The sequence below is a fragment of the Gastrolobium bilobum genome, unplaced genomic scaffold (genome assembly GCF_033153095.1).
Source record: "Gastrolobium bilobum isolate Gb01-03AN ecotype WA unplaced genomic scaffold, APGP_CSIRO_Gbil_v1 utg11324, whole genome shotgun sequence".
Classification (NCBI taxonomy): Eukaryota; Viridiplantae; Streptophyta; class Magnoliopsida; order Fabales; family Fabaceae; genus Gastrolobium; species Gastrolobium bilobum.
The window spans coordinates 89567-105689 of record NW_026897832.1 but is presented as its reverse complement, the minus strand read 5'-3'; the positions used below and the strand labels follow the sequence as shown (position 1 = coordinate 105689).

Sequence of the window (16123 nt, the reverse complement as noted above, 5' to 3'; positions counted from 1 at the left end):
TGTTTTGGGGTTTTGTTGTTTTATCGAAGGAAAGGACAGAGTAATGTTTTGTTTGGATAAACCGATTCGTCCAATCTAAGCCAGAGAGAGAGAGGTGGAGCGGAACTAGGCTTGTTTTTGTGTAGGAACCAAAGGAAAGACTTAAACCATAGTTAATATAACGTCAAAGTAAAAGGAAGGTTGAGTCTGGTTTACGCCAAATGTGTCGTCTTATTCTTCTGCTCGGTGTCAGACCCATTACTATAAAAGAAGCTACACTTCACCCTTCTCCATACACTTTTGCTTTCTTTATCCAATAATAATCGCCCCCCTCCTTTTTTTTTTTATCTTCTTTCCCTCAACTCCCTCCTTTGTTTATTCTTGACCTCTGCTTTGATGAGCTTATAAGAACTTCCCACGAGTGTCACCCAAATAATAGAAAGTGTTGTGTTGTGTTGTGCAGTGGTGAGTGGTGGGGTTCCAATTAACAAAGTAGTAGTATTATGGAGAAGCTCAATTTTGTGAAGAATGGGGAACTTAGATTGCCTCCTGGATTCCGTTTCCACCCGACTGATGAGGAACTTGTTTTGCAATACTTGAAGCGTAAGGTCTTCTCTTCCCCTTTGCCGGCCTCTTTTATTCCTGAGGTTGATGTTTGCAAGTCTGATCCTTGGGATTTGCCAGGTTTCTACCTATTTTTCACTTACTCTCTACTTTTTTTCTTTTTTTCTTTTTTCATCTAACTACAACAACACAACTTAACTGGAATGCCATGTGGATCCCATTTGACTAAATGAGTAGTGATTGTGGTGGGTTTAGGTGATTTGGAGCAAGAGAGGTACTTCTTCAGCACGAAGGAGGCCAAATATCCTAATGGGAACAGATCCAACAGAGCCACCAACTCGGGTTATTGGAAGGCAACAGGTTTGGACAAACAAATTCTAACTTCAAAAGGGAACAACCAAGTTGTGGGGATGAAGAAGACTCTCGTTTTCTACAGAGGCAAGCCTCCTCATGGTTCAAGAACTGATTGGATCATGCACGAATATCGCCTCCTCACCACCACCACCACCTCTCACTCTCACGCTCACACTCAGGTGTGTGTCTTGTCTTGTCTTGTCTTCAACCAACAATTTTTATTTATTTTATTTTATCTGCTGGCTTCATATTGATATACAGACATTATTCATTCATAGAATCTTTCTTTGTGTATTGGCCCGGTTGTGCAGACCCCTCTGCTTCCCGTGGAAAATTGGGTTCTGTGTCGGATATTTTGGAAGAGGAGAGGTGCTAAAAACGGGGACGACAGAGACGCTTTGAGACCAACCCTTGATAACATTACCCGCAAGGTGAGGAACTCTAGGATGGTTTTCTATGACTTCTTGGCACAAAACAAGACTGATTTAAACCGTGTACCTGCTTCCTCATCCTCCGGCACCAGTGGAATCACTGAGCTTTCCACCAATGACAATGAATCAGATGAACATGAAGAGAGCAGTAGCTCCAACACCTTCCCTTATTTTAGAAGAAAACCTTAACAACAAACTTTGTTACGGTTTCCCTTCTCTAGTTGTTGTATTAGTATCTGCACTTCTCTTTTTCCGTCTCTAAAAGAAATCAAGCTTCGCCTCTTTCTTTCTTTCTTTCTTTCTTTAATTAGATCTAATTACCATCACTTGTTCAAACCAAGTATAGTATCCCAAACGACACCGGCATTGAGGGTAGTCTGAACTCTGAAGAGTTATGGTACTGATACTACTTACTATGTAATACGATTCTTAATTTTCCTTCAATTTCCCTCTGAATTCTACCTTTTTCCAGATACTAGTAATGCCCATCATCGCCATTCAATGGTTCTTTTAGCAAAAAGCTACTCATTTTCAGTTCCAAGGAGAACCTTTGACAGAGGAAAAGGGGGGAACGGAAAAGAGAAAAGGGATGGAAAGCATGAGAAAAAAAAAAAAAAAAAAACAATCTTGTCCAACAATAAAACACCATTTTGAGGATAACAAGCATAGAATAAGAACATAATCTTTGCGAGATCAGCATCGCACTAGTTAGTTGCTTATTATTCCTTGTGGGAAAGAAGAACCTGCAAATGGTCAATTCCATAAATAAATAAAAAAGTGAACCCAGTTCCTCAATGTTTATTCTTGGCGGATCTGATTTTCAAGATTTTTTTTCGTTTTGGGAATTTGCAAGAATTGATATTTACGTATCTATAATCAACTACATCTTAGAAAAAAAAAATATATTAAACAAGAAAAGCCTGCAACTAAGATAAAACAACAATTAATTTTTTCTTTTCTTTAAAGCATGCAGACATTCAAGACATATTTTCCACAACATTTCTGGAATTTTCATCCTTTATTTGACTAAATATCAGTAGACAGTAGGTGGAGCAGTAGATGGGGGGGTATGTTGGTCGAGGGAAACCGGTTTAGATTAAAGTTTGGGACTAACCTGTTTACAAGCATAAATTGATATATATCCAATACTATATTTATATAAGAATTGCATATTTTTAAAATTACTTTTTAAATATACACAGCATTACATTAATTTTTTTGTACAAATTTACTTCACATATAATTTTTTTCCATAGGGAAGCATATTTTGGTGAGAATCCCTTGTTCTAAAAATTAATTAATGACCTCATCCCAAACTTCACAAGTACGGAAAAACCTTCGGTATTGTAAGATAACTTGGCGGATCTTCACAAATTTTTAAAATCCCGAAATTCGCTAGAATAAATGAACTACCTTGTTCCACAAGTATAAGTAATTTATCCATATCTTTATTTTTCTTCTAATTCTTAACGAGTCCGCTAGTTGATTTCTTCGATTTACCAAATCACCAATATTGACTTTTATTAAACATGATAATTGCTTGTCTAACATGTACCACTTGCCTGTTGCCACTACTCAATCATTCACAATCACTTTTCCTTTGCGAGGTCATATAACAAAAACATATATATGAAGTGGAATTTGAGTTAACCAAACATTGGGCAATATTAAAATTACAAAACAAGTGATTAAGTGCTTTGGACATAATAACCTTAAGTTTTTTTACGTTGAGATTTCTGTATATCCTGTACTCGATGTATTAAGACTGTTCTTCTCCAGAAGTGTTAACACAATCCAATTCTAAATGTTACAAAATAAAAATAAAAAATGAAAGCTTCATTTCCCTCTTGTAAAATTTGTCTGTCTGGTGCATACAACACTGGATTAACTTATTTTAGTCAAAATCTAATTTAGCCTAGCCTAGGCAAATGAAATGATGCAATTTGCAGATTAAATAGCACAAAGGCATCATCATCGCCAATTAACAAATGCATAGACCCATAAAATAATAAAGTTTGTCTGTCAATTATTGTCTACATTTATAAAACTAATATATTTAACAGTAAAAATATCAGTTTAAGGGCCATTTAGTCAGAGTCTCTCAAACCAAAAACAAACGATGCCAAGAGGCCATTCTAAACCTGCCAAGTGGATACTGGGAAGAGCAGGGTCGGCATAAATAAAACTTGTTTATCATAAAATTACAGGATTTGTTTGCTTGTTGCCTTGTACCGTAGCATGTGAAGGCATAGAAGATGAAAACTCTGGTTTTAATAACATGTTTATCCTTCTTTTTTTTGTAATTTGTACGATTTTAATATTGGTTCTAATGACTAATATGTGATCTAGCTAACATTAAAATTGAATAAATCTTAGTCAAACTGTTGTCCGATCTTCTAATTGTAGATCTTGCTGATCAAGAACTTTGACATTAAAAGTGTCTTTAAAATCTGCCTTACGTTAACTGTTACAAAGAATGGGTACACTTTTCCGAGTTATAAACCCATATTCTTGTCAAATCAATATAATTTCATTACATCTGGTCAATTGAGGAAAAGATAATCAGGTTACACCAATATTGTTAGAATTTAATTAGTAGAATGATAATACCAGCACGTATTGTCCCAATATAAAGAAATTAGATTCCTTCAAATTATTATACTGAATTCGATTTCAAATTAATGAAAAAAAATACCGTTGGAAAAGATTTTTACCTTTGTCAATTAATCATCTTTTGAGAATTTAGTTTATTTGGAATAAGAACACTCTTAAGGGAAAAAATGATTGAATGATAGTATTGTAGCAAATAAAATTAGGGACCAAAAGAAGCTTACAAAATTAAGGAGACAAAAGTGTAATTAAATGATATTTTTTCAAAAGAATTGATTGCCGACCAGATTTTCTTGTGACAGTGGCTTAGAATCATCTAATGAGGCTGTTAGAGTTCTTCACGTCACCTATTCTATTAAGTTTCATTTTCATGAAGGAAATAAAAGATGAGAGAGAGAGAGAGAGGTATGTGAATTGCTGACTTAGAGCAACATTTTTGTCAATCACGTGGGCAGCCTATCATGGCGGACCTGAGACCACACATGCCCCACTCACTCCAAGCTAAACTTGGTAGGCTCACCTGATTAGGTCAATCACATAAATAAGGTAATAAGCCCTGCTCTTCCATTTGCCTTGCAATAAAGGGAATATATAACCATCCATCAATTTTGACCAGTTCCAAAACCAACCACTTGTTAATGCTGTTTGCTTGGACCGAGTTGAGTTCATAAGCGATTCTTAGTATCCCTGCAACAAGGACTTATCATTTTCCTAATTCTTTCCCATTCATATCATATAAGCTAATCAAATAAGTCTAATTACATGGGGCCCAATACAAATTGAAAGGCTCGAGCCTTCAGCAGTACTCTTCCACGACGAGTATAAAAAAATTTGAATTTCATCCATAGTAATCCACCCTATTGTAGTTGAAGGGCTGTAACTTATGAGCCCCACAACACTGAGGCCCATAAACAGAATCCTCATCCTTTCTTCTAATACCAATATTGGAGGACCTCGCTGCAGTTCATGTTTTCTTTACATTTTTTTTAATTATTAATCTACTTCCTGAATGTACACATAAAATTTAAAAATCTCAGCTACCAGACAATAAATCAACATCCCATAATTCCCAACATCTTTAGTATCAGCGATCATGATATCATAGCAAGCAAGATAAATAAATCATGTTCAAAACCAGAAGGAAACCACAAACCCAAGTTGCTGATGCAAATAATTCGTATGGGTGCTCTGGAAACCAAAATCATAATAGCAGCAATCAGCTACATGCCTAGATTCATAAAATAGGCAAGAGACATTTTACAGCAAGCAAGATAGATAATAATCTTCACATATAACAGATGATACTCAAGCTCTTCATGCAGCTCAAGCTCTAAGAGTTGTCATATCATTTTCGCTGGTCATAGACCCAAAAAAGGTACAAATTAACTTTTTTTAATGGAAAATAAAGTGTAAACAAGTAGCTAATTGAAGCATCCTGGTAAAGTTTGAGAACAACTATCCGAGCAAAAGCTAATATTTTAGAATTGGGAGCCCAAATACCAATGATATATAACATTCAGATTGGGCTAATGTCATCGAACATCATGCCCTTCAACTTAACTACCCTCCGTAACATTGTCATGAGCTTTATTGATACTGGCAGAAGAACTTATTGAAGGAGATGGTTCAGAACATGCCTTCAGAACAGCTTCATTCTTCCAAAATGAAACAAAGAAGACACGAACAAGAATAAGTTGGTATAGATGAAATGAAACAAAATAGACATGCAGCTGGGAGTCATTCGAAAATTAATACATAACACGTCTGTGACCAAGAATGGAATTGTGTTGTGTTGTGTTGTGCCGTAAATAAAGGAAATCAAATGTATCATGCAAGATGAAGCAACAAATCAAGATCCTTAAACATTTTCTCCAGGTATAATGAACATATTTAATTAAATACACAACAGAAGCATGCAATAATACTTTAATACATTCAGATTTCAGATCATAGAACATGATGGAGTTGGGTGAAATATAAAACTACCTGCCAAACGCGGAGGAGACGTTTCTTAGCATTGGCTTTACGGGTGGTGGTGAGCTTGATTCTCTTCCAAAGGAGTCCAGCAGAATCATGCTTCTTCACTATCTCCATCACCCGCGTCCCCCAAAATGCACCCATTTATCTATCTATCTATCTATCTGATTAAATTATACAAACAATCAATAATAATATCAATATTTCATTTCACAAAACAAACATCACCACACCACCTTCTCTTATTCTTACCTCCACTCCACTGCAGCCGAGCGCTCCCCTCTTCCTCTGCCTGGGGTTTTGATTCTAATTCGATCCGATTCCAACACCGCCCGAACCAAAACGCTCTGCAGCTCGGCTCCGCTTACTTTTATTTCCAGCTTGGGCTTGGGCTTGGGCTAAATCTTCCCATTTTCCATTTGGGCTTTCATCACTAATATTTCTACACCAAATTACTTTATATTCCCTTTATTTGATTATAAGTTCAAAGGAAAGGCACATTACATTCTTATCATGTTTTCACCTATACTACCGTACCACTCGTGCACACACCAAATATCTAACTAGTAATAATACCTTCAAAATTTTGTATTATTATAAAAACGTTTGTTTTTCTTACAAGTTATATATCTTGATATAGTTATACATCATCTTTGAATTCAACTAATTTTATATAAAATACTATAATCTTATATGTGATATATATTTTTCCATCTTTTAATTTTAAAATTATATATATATATATATATATCAATTGATATATTATTTTTTATTTGTTGATAAATTATGTTATTTTCGTTCTGAAAATATACAACGTATCATCTAGTTGAAGGCCACGAAGCAAAGCATAACAGATAACACCACAAGTGGCAGAGCGGTCTGATATTATTGCTAGACTTTGGGCATTACCTCTATTTATATAATAATAATAAGTTTTAATATTTCTATAGCGAATACAAATAAGTTATTAATATTCACTTGCAAAATAAAATTATTTTGGTTAAAAAAGTTATAATAATAAAGACTATTATAATCTCAAATAAAAATATCTTAATTTTCGTCTAACATATCCTTTGGGTTCATTGCAGAAAAAAAAACCTTAATAATAATTTATTTGTTTTTATTAAGTAATAAAAAAATTTATAGGAATGTTATGAATTATTTATATAATAGATTATGATGAAAAAAATTGTTTGTTCTATTTTTAGTTTTTTAACTCTCTTTTTTAGCATAAAGAATTCTATAATATACTAGAACAAATTGAAATATTCCAACTAAGGGTTTGACAAAAAAGAAGAAGAAAATATTGAAATTATAAATAGACTAAACAGGTCAAGTTGATGTTTTTATATTCTTAAGTAAACTAAAACAAAACTTTAATTATAGTTCGTTAAATAAATAAATTAGATTTGGAGAACCTATTATTTCAACAAGAAAAGTTTAGGAGACATTTGGTAGAGGAATATATTTTTTTTGTCCAGGAATCATGATTTGCAGGAATATAGTGAAAAAATAAAATTCTTGGGAATGTGATCAAAAAGCCATTTAGTAACCAATTTTTTTTTCAAAATATTGGGTCAAATTTACTAAGTATATGTTTGATTGATTGAAAATATTACAGAGAATCTCGAAGTTATTTTATTTCATTATTTTCTTCAAGCACGATAAGGTTTTCTATATGGATATTATGAGATTTGGGTTTTCTTCACCCATCTTGTTTAAACACAATTTGCTCCGGAGTACAACAAGCTATTGTACATCTGGATAATCATTTTAAAAACCAACAATTAGTAATTCCAATAAAAGTGTTTTAGCAATGAACTGTGAAAGCACCATTCTAAATTGACAATGAAAAACAATGTGTATGATTAGCTAGAGAAAATCCTGAGTGAAGGTGTGGTGGGGTATGGAAGTGAAGTGGGGTTGCTTGGTAAGTAGAGGAAGGAAGGGAAGATGCAACGAAGGACAAGGGAATGAGGAACGAAGGAAGAGATGAAGGTTTGAAGGCAATGACGGACGCAGGTGAGTGTAAGTGCCTGCACTTGCAGACACAAAGTTGGGGGAAAAATAATTTCACATGAGATTGGTGATTCAAGTCAAGTAAAAAAAAAATTTTAGGAAGATTAAAAGAAAAAGGTAAAAATATGTCCAACCCAACCAACTCCTGCAATTAAAAGCTTAAGGGAGGTGTATTGGATTAGGATTTTAAAAGACTTTTTTGAGATAAAAAATACTACAGATTTTAAAAGACATTTTAGAATTGGAGAGACTTTATAGACTTTTTTAAAAGACTTTTTTTACAATCAAGATTTCATAGGATTGGATTTAAAAGGATTTTAATAGAATTCGTAAGTTTGAAAGGACAATATGCATTTATAAGATTTTAAAAAACTATATGAATTTTTAAAGAATATTCAAAATTACAAGAGTCAATAAAAACAAATAACAAAGAAATGCAATGATATTAATAAAAAAGATGGTAAGTATATCTTGCCCCAAACATTAATATAATTTTTAACAAACATTCAAAATTACTAAACAACAGCTTTTCACATATCTAATGGGTTGAAAATTATCTTCTTCATTTGTTATCAAAGTTATGCACATATGATTACAAGACCCAATTTTTTTTTAATAATAAAAATAATTCTAAATTTGCATATAGAACCTAAAGTTCATGATAAAATTTCATTTGAAATTTTTTCCAATTGATTTTGAAAACCTTTGGGTTTTTGTTTTACGTGATGAGAGTTTTCTAACCATATATCATATGCATATTTTCATTGAATATTCTAAGAAAATTTTGAATCTGAAATTTTGGGTTTAATTACATGAAAGTTTAGAAAAAAATTTCTCAAATTTTTTTCAATCGATAAGAAACAAGTTTTTAGTTATGTATTGACACAAAAATTGTTTGAAAATGTTTCCTCTAGTGAAGGAATTTCGTTCTTGAATGTATTGTTACGAAATATAGGGTTCATATTATGAAAGTTTCAATCTTTCTTTAAATTGATATTGTTTCATTGATGTAAAACAAAAAATTGGTTTGAGGATTTTAGTTCCCCTGTTATTTTTTCATCGTTTTATGTTGTTTTTAATACAAAAATCACACGTTTTTGTTCCAAGAAAAACCGCGACCCATAGCTTGAAAAATCACTTTTTAAACTTCCAAAATTTCTCAAAAAATGGCTCAAAAATATGTTATTTTGAGATAGATTATATTAAAATCTCGTTGGTTTGTTGTTTCTGTGTTGTTTTGTGATGAAAATCGCTCAAAAATATGCTCTTTTTTTTTAGTTTTAATGAAGCTCCCATGGCGGAACCCAATTTCGAGCAGTCAACCTGTCAAAGGAAGAAGAAAACACTGCAATAGAAGAATCTCAAGAAATCCTAGGGGTTAGAGTGAGATTGTAAGAGAGACATCCTATTAATATTTTTCACTAAAAAGTCTCACGAAATCCACACCAATAGAAAATATAACACTTTGCAATTCTAAATTAAGTATTAAAATATTAAGTGAGTAATTAAGTGAAGGATTAGTGAAAAATCCTGAAGATTAGGCTAAAATACAAAGAAAGGACAAAACGATAATTAGCCAACACGCAACCCTAGGAAGATAAAAATTGAGTAGAAGGTCTCAGGTGATAAAAATAACCCTGGAAATGGATTCAGAACGAAAAATTGAGTGGATAGGCAAGTTTCAGAAAAATCAGTGAATAGTATTTTTACCGGGTAAAGATATTGCGGTATGATTGCACCGTAAAATGTGTCTGTTGAATTTTGAGCTGTAGGTTTCAAATATGAGTTATAAATGGTCTATAAAATTAGGAAATATGATTTCTGATAATATTTGATGGAATTAAGCCAGTTTGGGGAAGCGTGCAAACAGCGCGCGCAACAGCTTAAAACAGTGTTTTCTCCGAACGACCGGAAAACTCCGGATTCATCTGATCAAGTATAATTAAAGGACAATGGTTAATGTTAAAAATTAGAGTTTCTAAATAGGTTTTGAATTTATGAACGTTTAGTGGAATCGGAGGGAAATTCAAATGAGTTTGAAATTGCATGAGGTGGCGGTGGGACCCACCCCACTTAAACCACTTAAGCCACATCATCCTAGGACACTATTCATCATCTTCTCTTCCCTCCTCCTTCATGAAACCCGCAGCCCCCTCCCCCAAAAACCCCATTTGCATCCAAAATTTCATTTCACCATAACTTGATCATTTCTTAACCAAATCAAGTGATTTTTGTGTTGAAATTTGTTGGAAACAACCTTCTAAACACATTGGTACCACTCTTGAGCCTTGAAACCGTGTATTTGAGGAGATCCTTGGCATTTTCAGTTCTGAATTTGTGAGGAAAAATGGAGGTTCATGGAGTCATTTGAGCTTCCATTGCTTGGAGGAGTCTTGGGTTAGCATCTAGCCTTGATTGTGAGTGTATTTCCATCTCATTTACATGGTTTGATTGTAGTTTATTTTCATTAACCCTACACTTTAATTTCATGATTGGTGATGTTAGAGAGCTCATTTGGAAAATGTGTATTAGATGATAATACCTTAGAATGATGTATTAAAGCTAGAAATGCCATGAAAAATTTAGGTGAAAAATATGGATTTTAACTTAGAAATTTTGAGGAATGTCATGACTAAGGATTTTGGAATTTTGTTGGGCTTTGATTATTGAGTTGTGGTATAGTTGTATGTTGATAAAATGGGAGTGTGTGAGGTGTAGAGTGGTGAAAATTGAATGAAAATCCCTTGGAGGGACATAGTTTGAATTTCGGCCATAATTGAGAAAAGTGTGATATTGTGTTGAAAAATTATTTGGTTGATGTGTTGTGTAATTAAATGGTATTTAGATGGGTTGTGTGGTGGATTTATAGTGGAAGAATCAATGGAAAATAATAATTTGTGTTTAAGGACATAAAAGAACCTAGAGTGAATTGTTTAGCAAAACGATGCTTAAAAGACGTAAAACGGAAAAACGACACATGAATTAGCCTCTTGGCAACCTAACGGAGCATAATAAAATGAGAAAGAAAATTTAGAAAAATAAATTGTAAAAATACACTACTTTGGCCGAACCTACAAGGGTGTAGGGGAGGTTTTGACATTTTTCGTATTCTGATAGAATTGCCGTGTACTGATGATTCGTACATGGTTGTTGTAGGTTGTCATATGTTGACTTGAACCCCGAACGATGAGTCGGTGGATTTCCCTTGGTCCTGGACCAAGTGGATTGAGGTAAGTGATTGTATTATGCATGTGAAATTGAGAATTGGCATGCATTTTGTGAACTTTGAGTAAGTGGGAACGTCCTATGTGTAGGCGTTCTGTTGAGTAGCAGACTTGGAACTTAAGCTGCTGCGGAGCTAAGTGAAGGAACAAATTAAGGTAACCTCTTGGTACTGGGGCTTGTTCCCTTTTTCTGTTCCACCTTGCTAGTTGATGGCAACGGTAGGAAGTGTATATGAGTAATGTAGAACAACATGAGCATGCATGCATTATCACAATGGGTACATATGTATCGAGTCTCTGGCCAGTAGACAGTTAGCCTTCGGGCAGTTTCAGACTCCACTGGATAGGTCTCCGAGAGGGAGTTCCAGTTGACCTAGGGTCGTGGTGTGTGATCTGGATAGGAGCACACTAGGAATGTCTCGGGTGTTATGGATGGTTGGGGCATCATGGTTGTGGTTCTTGGAACACACCTTGGATGATACCCGTAGGCTTATATATGTCGAGGACGTTGCGTGGTATTGGTAGCTACCATCCCGCTTCGTCGTATTTTATATCCCGATATTTTCCAGTTTCTCTAAATCCCTTGCTTTATCCCGTTTTGAAAGTGGTTGTTTTATACTATTGTTATGCATCGAAGTGAACCATTGGACAGAGTTTTCTCTAGAACCTCTGGGTTACTGAGATATATTCGTATATCTCACCCCGTCTCGGGGCATTTATTTCAGGAGGTAGCAGTGGAGCTGGAGCAGCGGGCAAGAGGCCCGCAGAGTGATCAATGCAGTGCTTTAGTATTTTGCATTTTGTTGGCCATGTGGCCTAGGCTAGACTTAGGGCATGAACATCTCATATGTATGTAGTATGAGTTTCATTAGCATATTTGTTCATGTCATTTTGCCTAAGTCTAGTAGTTTATGTTATTTGATTTATGTTGTCATTTGTATTTAAGTTGTAATATTAGAAGATTATAAGTTAAAGTTAAAGTTTTAAGTTGTAAATTGTAAAGCAAATATTTTAATTGTACTTGATGCATGATATGATGAAAGGGCTTTAGGCCTATTTTAGGTTACGAGTACTTGTATGATAAAATATGCATGAAATTGGAATTAGTGATTGAAACTACGTATGGATTTTAAAGTAAGCTATTGGTGTGATAAATATAAACTGGATTGGGTTGTAAGTTCCCCAAGGCGTTGTTGGTCCTTGTGTGTGCCACCCATTGGATTATTACTGGATTATTAGGTACCTTTGAGGCATTAGTGAGCTTGTACAATTTGGGGATTTTAAGGAAAAACAAAGGAAACTCTGGCGAATTTTTTTGTAGAATTGGCATATTTTGACGAATTTCGGGAGAGCATATCTCCCTCCACAGAGGTCTGATAGGGACGTGTCATATGCCGTTTTGAAGCTTGTTATGTCCCCTACATGGTGTCAAAATATTAGAATTTTATATTTTGTGCGCAGCCCTGTGGAGGTCAGTGAACACAACTGCCCTGTTTTGCCCTACACTTGGGGGCTGTTCTGGTCCAGTTTTGGGAATTTTATTCCCGCCTCGTTTCTTGGTAAAATTAAGCGTATGATATATCAAATAGAAGATTGAGGTGTCTAGTTTATGGTGTAAAAATTTGAGGATAATTGGAGTAGTGGATTCAGTGCAGTAATTCCGAGAGTGAGAGAGGTTTTGAGCTGTTTTGGGGTTGGTTGGCTGTTTTGCTTAACCAACTTCAAACGGCGATAACCGGAGCAAATGAGCTTCGAATTGAGCGTGTGATAGCTTGTTGGAAAGGGAATTAAGTAAGACAAGAATATAATCTAAGAAGAAGGTCTGGTTGTGAGCGGTGTATTCGCAGAAAATTAATGAGTGAACCATGTTCGAAGAGGTAAAAACGTAAAGTTTAGTAATTGGCTAAGTGAGTTTATGGGAACCCCTTAGTAACTTATAATAAGTAAAGTAAGTTATAAAAATAGTTTAAATAAGTCTTCCGCAAGAGTTTACGGTTACGGTCACAACTTTTAATTATTACGCTTTTTATGTTTTAAAGGCTCGCGTAATAATCAGAAAAAGTTTATTCGCATTTTTGTAAATGAATTGCTGTGATTGTAACTGCGCTTAATATCATATTAATATTAACAATACCGGTGTACAACAGGCTGTTACAGAAAATTCATTAAAATTGTCGGAATTTTGAATACCACGAGATTGTGAGTCCATTGTTTAAAATCCTGATTGAATACCAACGGATTTAGATGAATTTTAAAATAATCCTTTAAAATCCTAATCGAATACCATGTGACTTTTTTCAATCCATTAAAATCCTAATCGAATACCAACGGATTTTTTTTTTTCGAAAACAATCCATTAAAATCTCAATTCAATACACCATCCTAAAGCGTAAACCCCAGCCCATTGCTTTGTTTTTTTTTTATAAACCTTATTAGCTCCAAATCTAAATAAACATCAACATTCTTGAAATTCAATCTTCATCAGGTGAAAGAGAATCACACGAGACTTTTCACGTTTTTTTGTGAAACAAAAATGACAAACTTTGGATCAAATAGATATCGACAAAGGTGAGTTTTTGATTGATTAACTCTTACAATTATACTATATTTTACAAATATCTTTTTGTGGTGTTTATTTTTTAAAATTATTATCTATTATTTCCTTAAAACTTTGGTTGATTCACCAAAATTTTACTTTTGAAGTGGAAGCAAAAATTAAATCATAATCATGATCTTCAAAATAAATAAAAAAATTGTGCAGACACAAGGAAAATGTCCTGGGTTCACTACTGTTTGAAAGGTGAAGAGAAAGAAAGAAGAGAGCATGAAGTTAAGGTTAAGAGAAGCATTCTTCTTCTTCTTCACAGTCACAGTCTCACAGATTTACGTTGAATGGAGTGAACCAGGTGCGTTATAGTGAACCAATCATCATTCTTTAAAAGAGGATTATTTTAGTCAACTTTTTCCCTTGCCATTTTCCATTTTCTTGGCAATCCAAGAATTCCACTCGGGGGGTGTTTAGTAGATGGGCAAACTTTATTTTCCTTGGAAAGTGACCTTGGCATTCTTTTTTTTTCATGTTTGGTATAAGGATTATAAATTTTTTTCCGGAAAAATCATATTCCTGGGATTTCAATTTGTGAAGCAGATTCCCATAAAAAATACCACCAGGTTGGTGGTATTTTGGGATTCCCACCCAGTGAGAAAATGAAACATGATTTTTATTACTAAAATAACCTTACCTTTTCTTCTCCATAATTACCACGCCCTTCCCTCTTGTTCAATGTCAAAACCCCTCTTCCAAGTTGAAAAATTCCCCCACCCCTGGGCAATCACAACACCATAATAAGAAGGAAAACTAAGCTCCAAATCACACTTATCAATGCAACAAGATACAAATTCAGGTTCTATGTTAAACCCCATTTCCCAAAACATTCATAAAATTGGAAGACTGAAAATTCAATACAATAAAAAAATTATCTCACATGCAACAATAAATTATTGGATAAAATAAAAATGTGGGTACACACACAGAGAGAGAGAGAGAAGGGGGAGATAGGGGAAATAAGAGCTTCACATGAATTCATGGCAAAAAGAAACAATATTCATTTTTTTAGGTTAAATGCAAAATTCTTCAAATCAAGAAGGCATCGAGATTGAGATAGTTGAGCTTCTGTATGGTTTAGGGACTTATAAGAACCACGAGTCTTCCTCGCAAAGCTTGAAGCTAGCGATTCGCCTCCTTCAATTAAGCTTCTGTACGGTTTGAGCTTTGTTAATTTCCTCCATTCACCTGAATCGATTGCGAGAGAGAAAGAGTTGAGACTGAATAATTTTGTAATTATTTTACTCAGAGGTTAATTTTGTTAATTTGGTTCACATATCCAGCAATATTTTACAATCAATTAAACAAAGTATCAGAAAAATTGACCCAACATTTCTGAGAATATTTTAGCCTACCAAACAATTTTTTGATAACATTCCGGAAAAATTCCCTTCCCACAATATTCCTGGGAATTATAAATTCTTGAGAAAAAAAATTATTCTTTACCAAACATACCCTTAGAGAGTGGTATTCCTGAATGAGATTTTCAATCACAATTTGCTCACAAAATAAAATCCTGAAAAAATCACATTCTTTGGAAGATTTTCAGAAATCCCATAACAAATATGGATAAATAAGATTATTATTCTCACTTTCCCGGAAATCTCAAAATAAACTCTTTACCAAACACCCCTTAAGATGTACCGAAAAAAGGTTAAGTTTTAATGGGTTGATTTGACTAATTTATTTATACTCCTATTTTAAGGGAGGTTTATACGGAACATGCAATCAAGGGGAGATTGTTGGTTAAAACAGTTATAAACTAATATGTTATTGTTTTAGGGGTAGGATATTGTAACAACCAAGTAGGGTTACTACCAATCAATTTCACCGTTAGATTGGTTATTTTGATCTGACGGTCCTGATTTGATCCTTATATACCCTCTCTTTTCCCTTCTCTCTCTGATTATACTCTCTATCGCCGTCGTCGCGCTGCTGCACTCTACCGCCGCTACCCATAGCTTGCAATAAAACAAAATACTTCTCACATCATCCTCAGGATAGTGGATCCAGATGCTGTGAATGAAACCAAACCCTTCAAGACAACATAATCTTATTTCAGAACTAAAAAATCTACTACTTCCAATGCACTTCAATGGTTAGGCTAGCAAATGAGGAAACATATTGTCTAGCAGCCAAAGTAGAAATTGTTTAACAAGAACAAAATCATCCAATCTTTTGATCTAATTCACTTATGAATACCCTTTTCTTATTTATTTATTTATATTTTGGGTTTTCAATTAATATATACAATTTTTATAGGCAATTTTAGATATTTTACCAAAAGCTTATAAAGTTTATGTACACCAAATCACGCATGAAACTGAGCCAGTGTCAGCAACTTCTTGGAAGACTCTGAA

The 16123-nt window shown here is 34.1% G+C and overlaps 2 protein-coding genes across 3 annotated transcripts; one reads left to right on the top strand and one right to left on the bottom strand.

Annotated features, from left to right (window-relative positions):
- The first annotated feature begins 222 nt into the window (after nt 1-222).
- LOC133310678 (NAC domain-containing protein 83) lies at nt 223-2108 on the top strand. Its single transcript, XM_061511639.1, has 3 exons — nt 223-663; nt 799-1076; nt 1209-2108. The coding sequence occupies exons 1-3, from the start codon at nt 483-485 to the stop codon at nt 1515-1517; spliced, it is 768 nt and encodes a 255-aa protein (XP_061367623.1). The 5' UTR covers nt 223-482; the 3' UTR covers nt 1518-2108.
- A 3016-nt stretch (nt 2109-5124) lies between these two features.
- LOC133310697 (uncharacterized) lies at nt 5125-6305 on the bottom strand. Of its 2 annotated transcripts, none has more exons than XM_061511667.1 (3): nt 6168-6305; nt 5925-6075; nt 5125-5593 (listed from the first exon to the last, which is right to left on the bottom strand). In XM_061511667.1, exons 2-3 carry the CDS (start codon nt 6057-6059, stop codon nt 5495-5497), a joined length of 234 nt encoding a protein of 77 aa, XP_061367651.1. In that variant the 5' UTR covers nt 6060-6075; nt 6168-6305; the 3' UTR covers nt 5125-5494. The 2 variants fall into 2 exon arrangements, with proteins under 2 accessions (XP_061367651.1, XP_061367650.1); XM_061511666.1 differs by having other exon boundaries at nt 5141-5593; nt 5925-6079; nt 6168-6297.
- Between the last annotated feature and the right edge of the window lie 9818 nt (nt 6306-16123).

Bases quoted from the DNA above. Each gene is read 5' to 3' on its own strand.
- LOC133310678 (XM_061511639.1), top strand. From the start codon at position 483: ATGGAGAAGCTCAATTTTGTGAAGAATGGGGAACTTAGATTGCCTCCT. The intron at 664-798 runs GTTTCTACCTAT...TGGTGGGTTTAG, and splicing joins TGATCCTTGGGATTTGCCAG to GTGATTTGGAGCAAGAGAGG. The intron at 1,077-1,208 runs GTGTGTGTCTTG...CCGGTTGTGCAG, and splicing joins ACTCTCACGCTCACACTCAG to ACCCCTCTGCTTCCCGTGGA.
- LOC133310697 (XM_061511667.1), bottom strand. From the start codon at position 6,059: ATGGGTGCATTTTGGGGGACGCGGGTGATGGAGATAGTGAAGAAGCAT. The intron at 5,594-5,924 runs GTAGTTTTATAT...TCATTTTGGAAG, and splicing joins GTCTCCTCCGCGTTTGGCAG to AATGAAGCTGTTCTGAAGGC.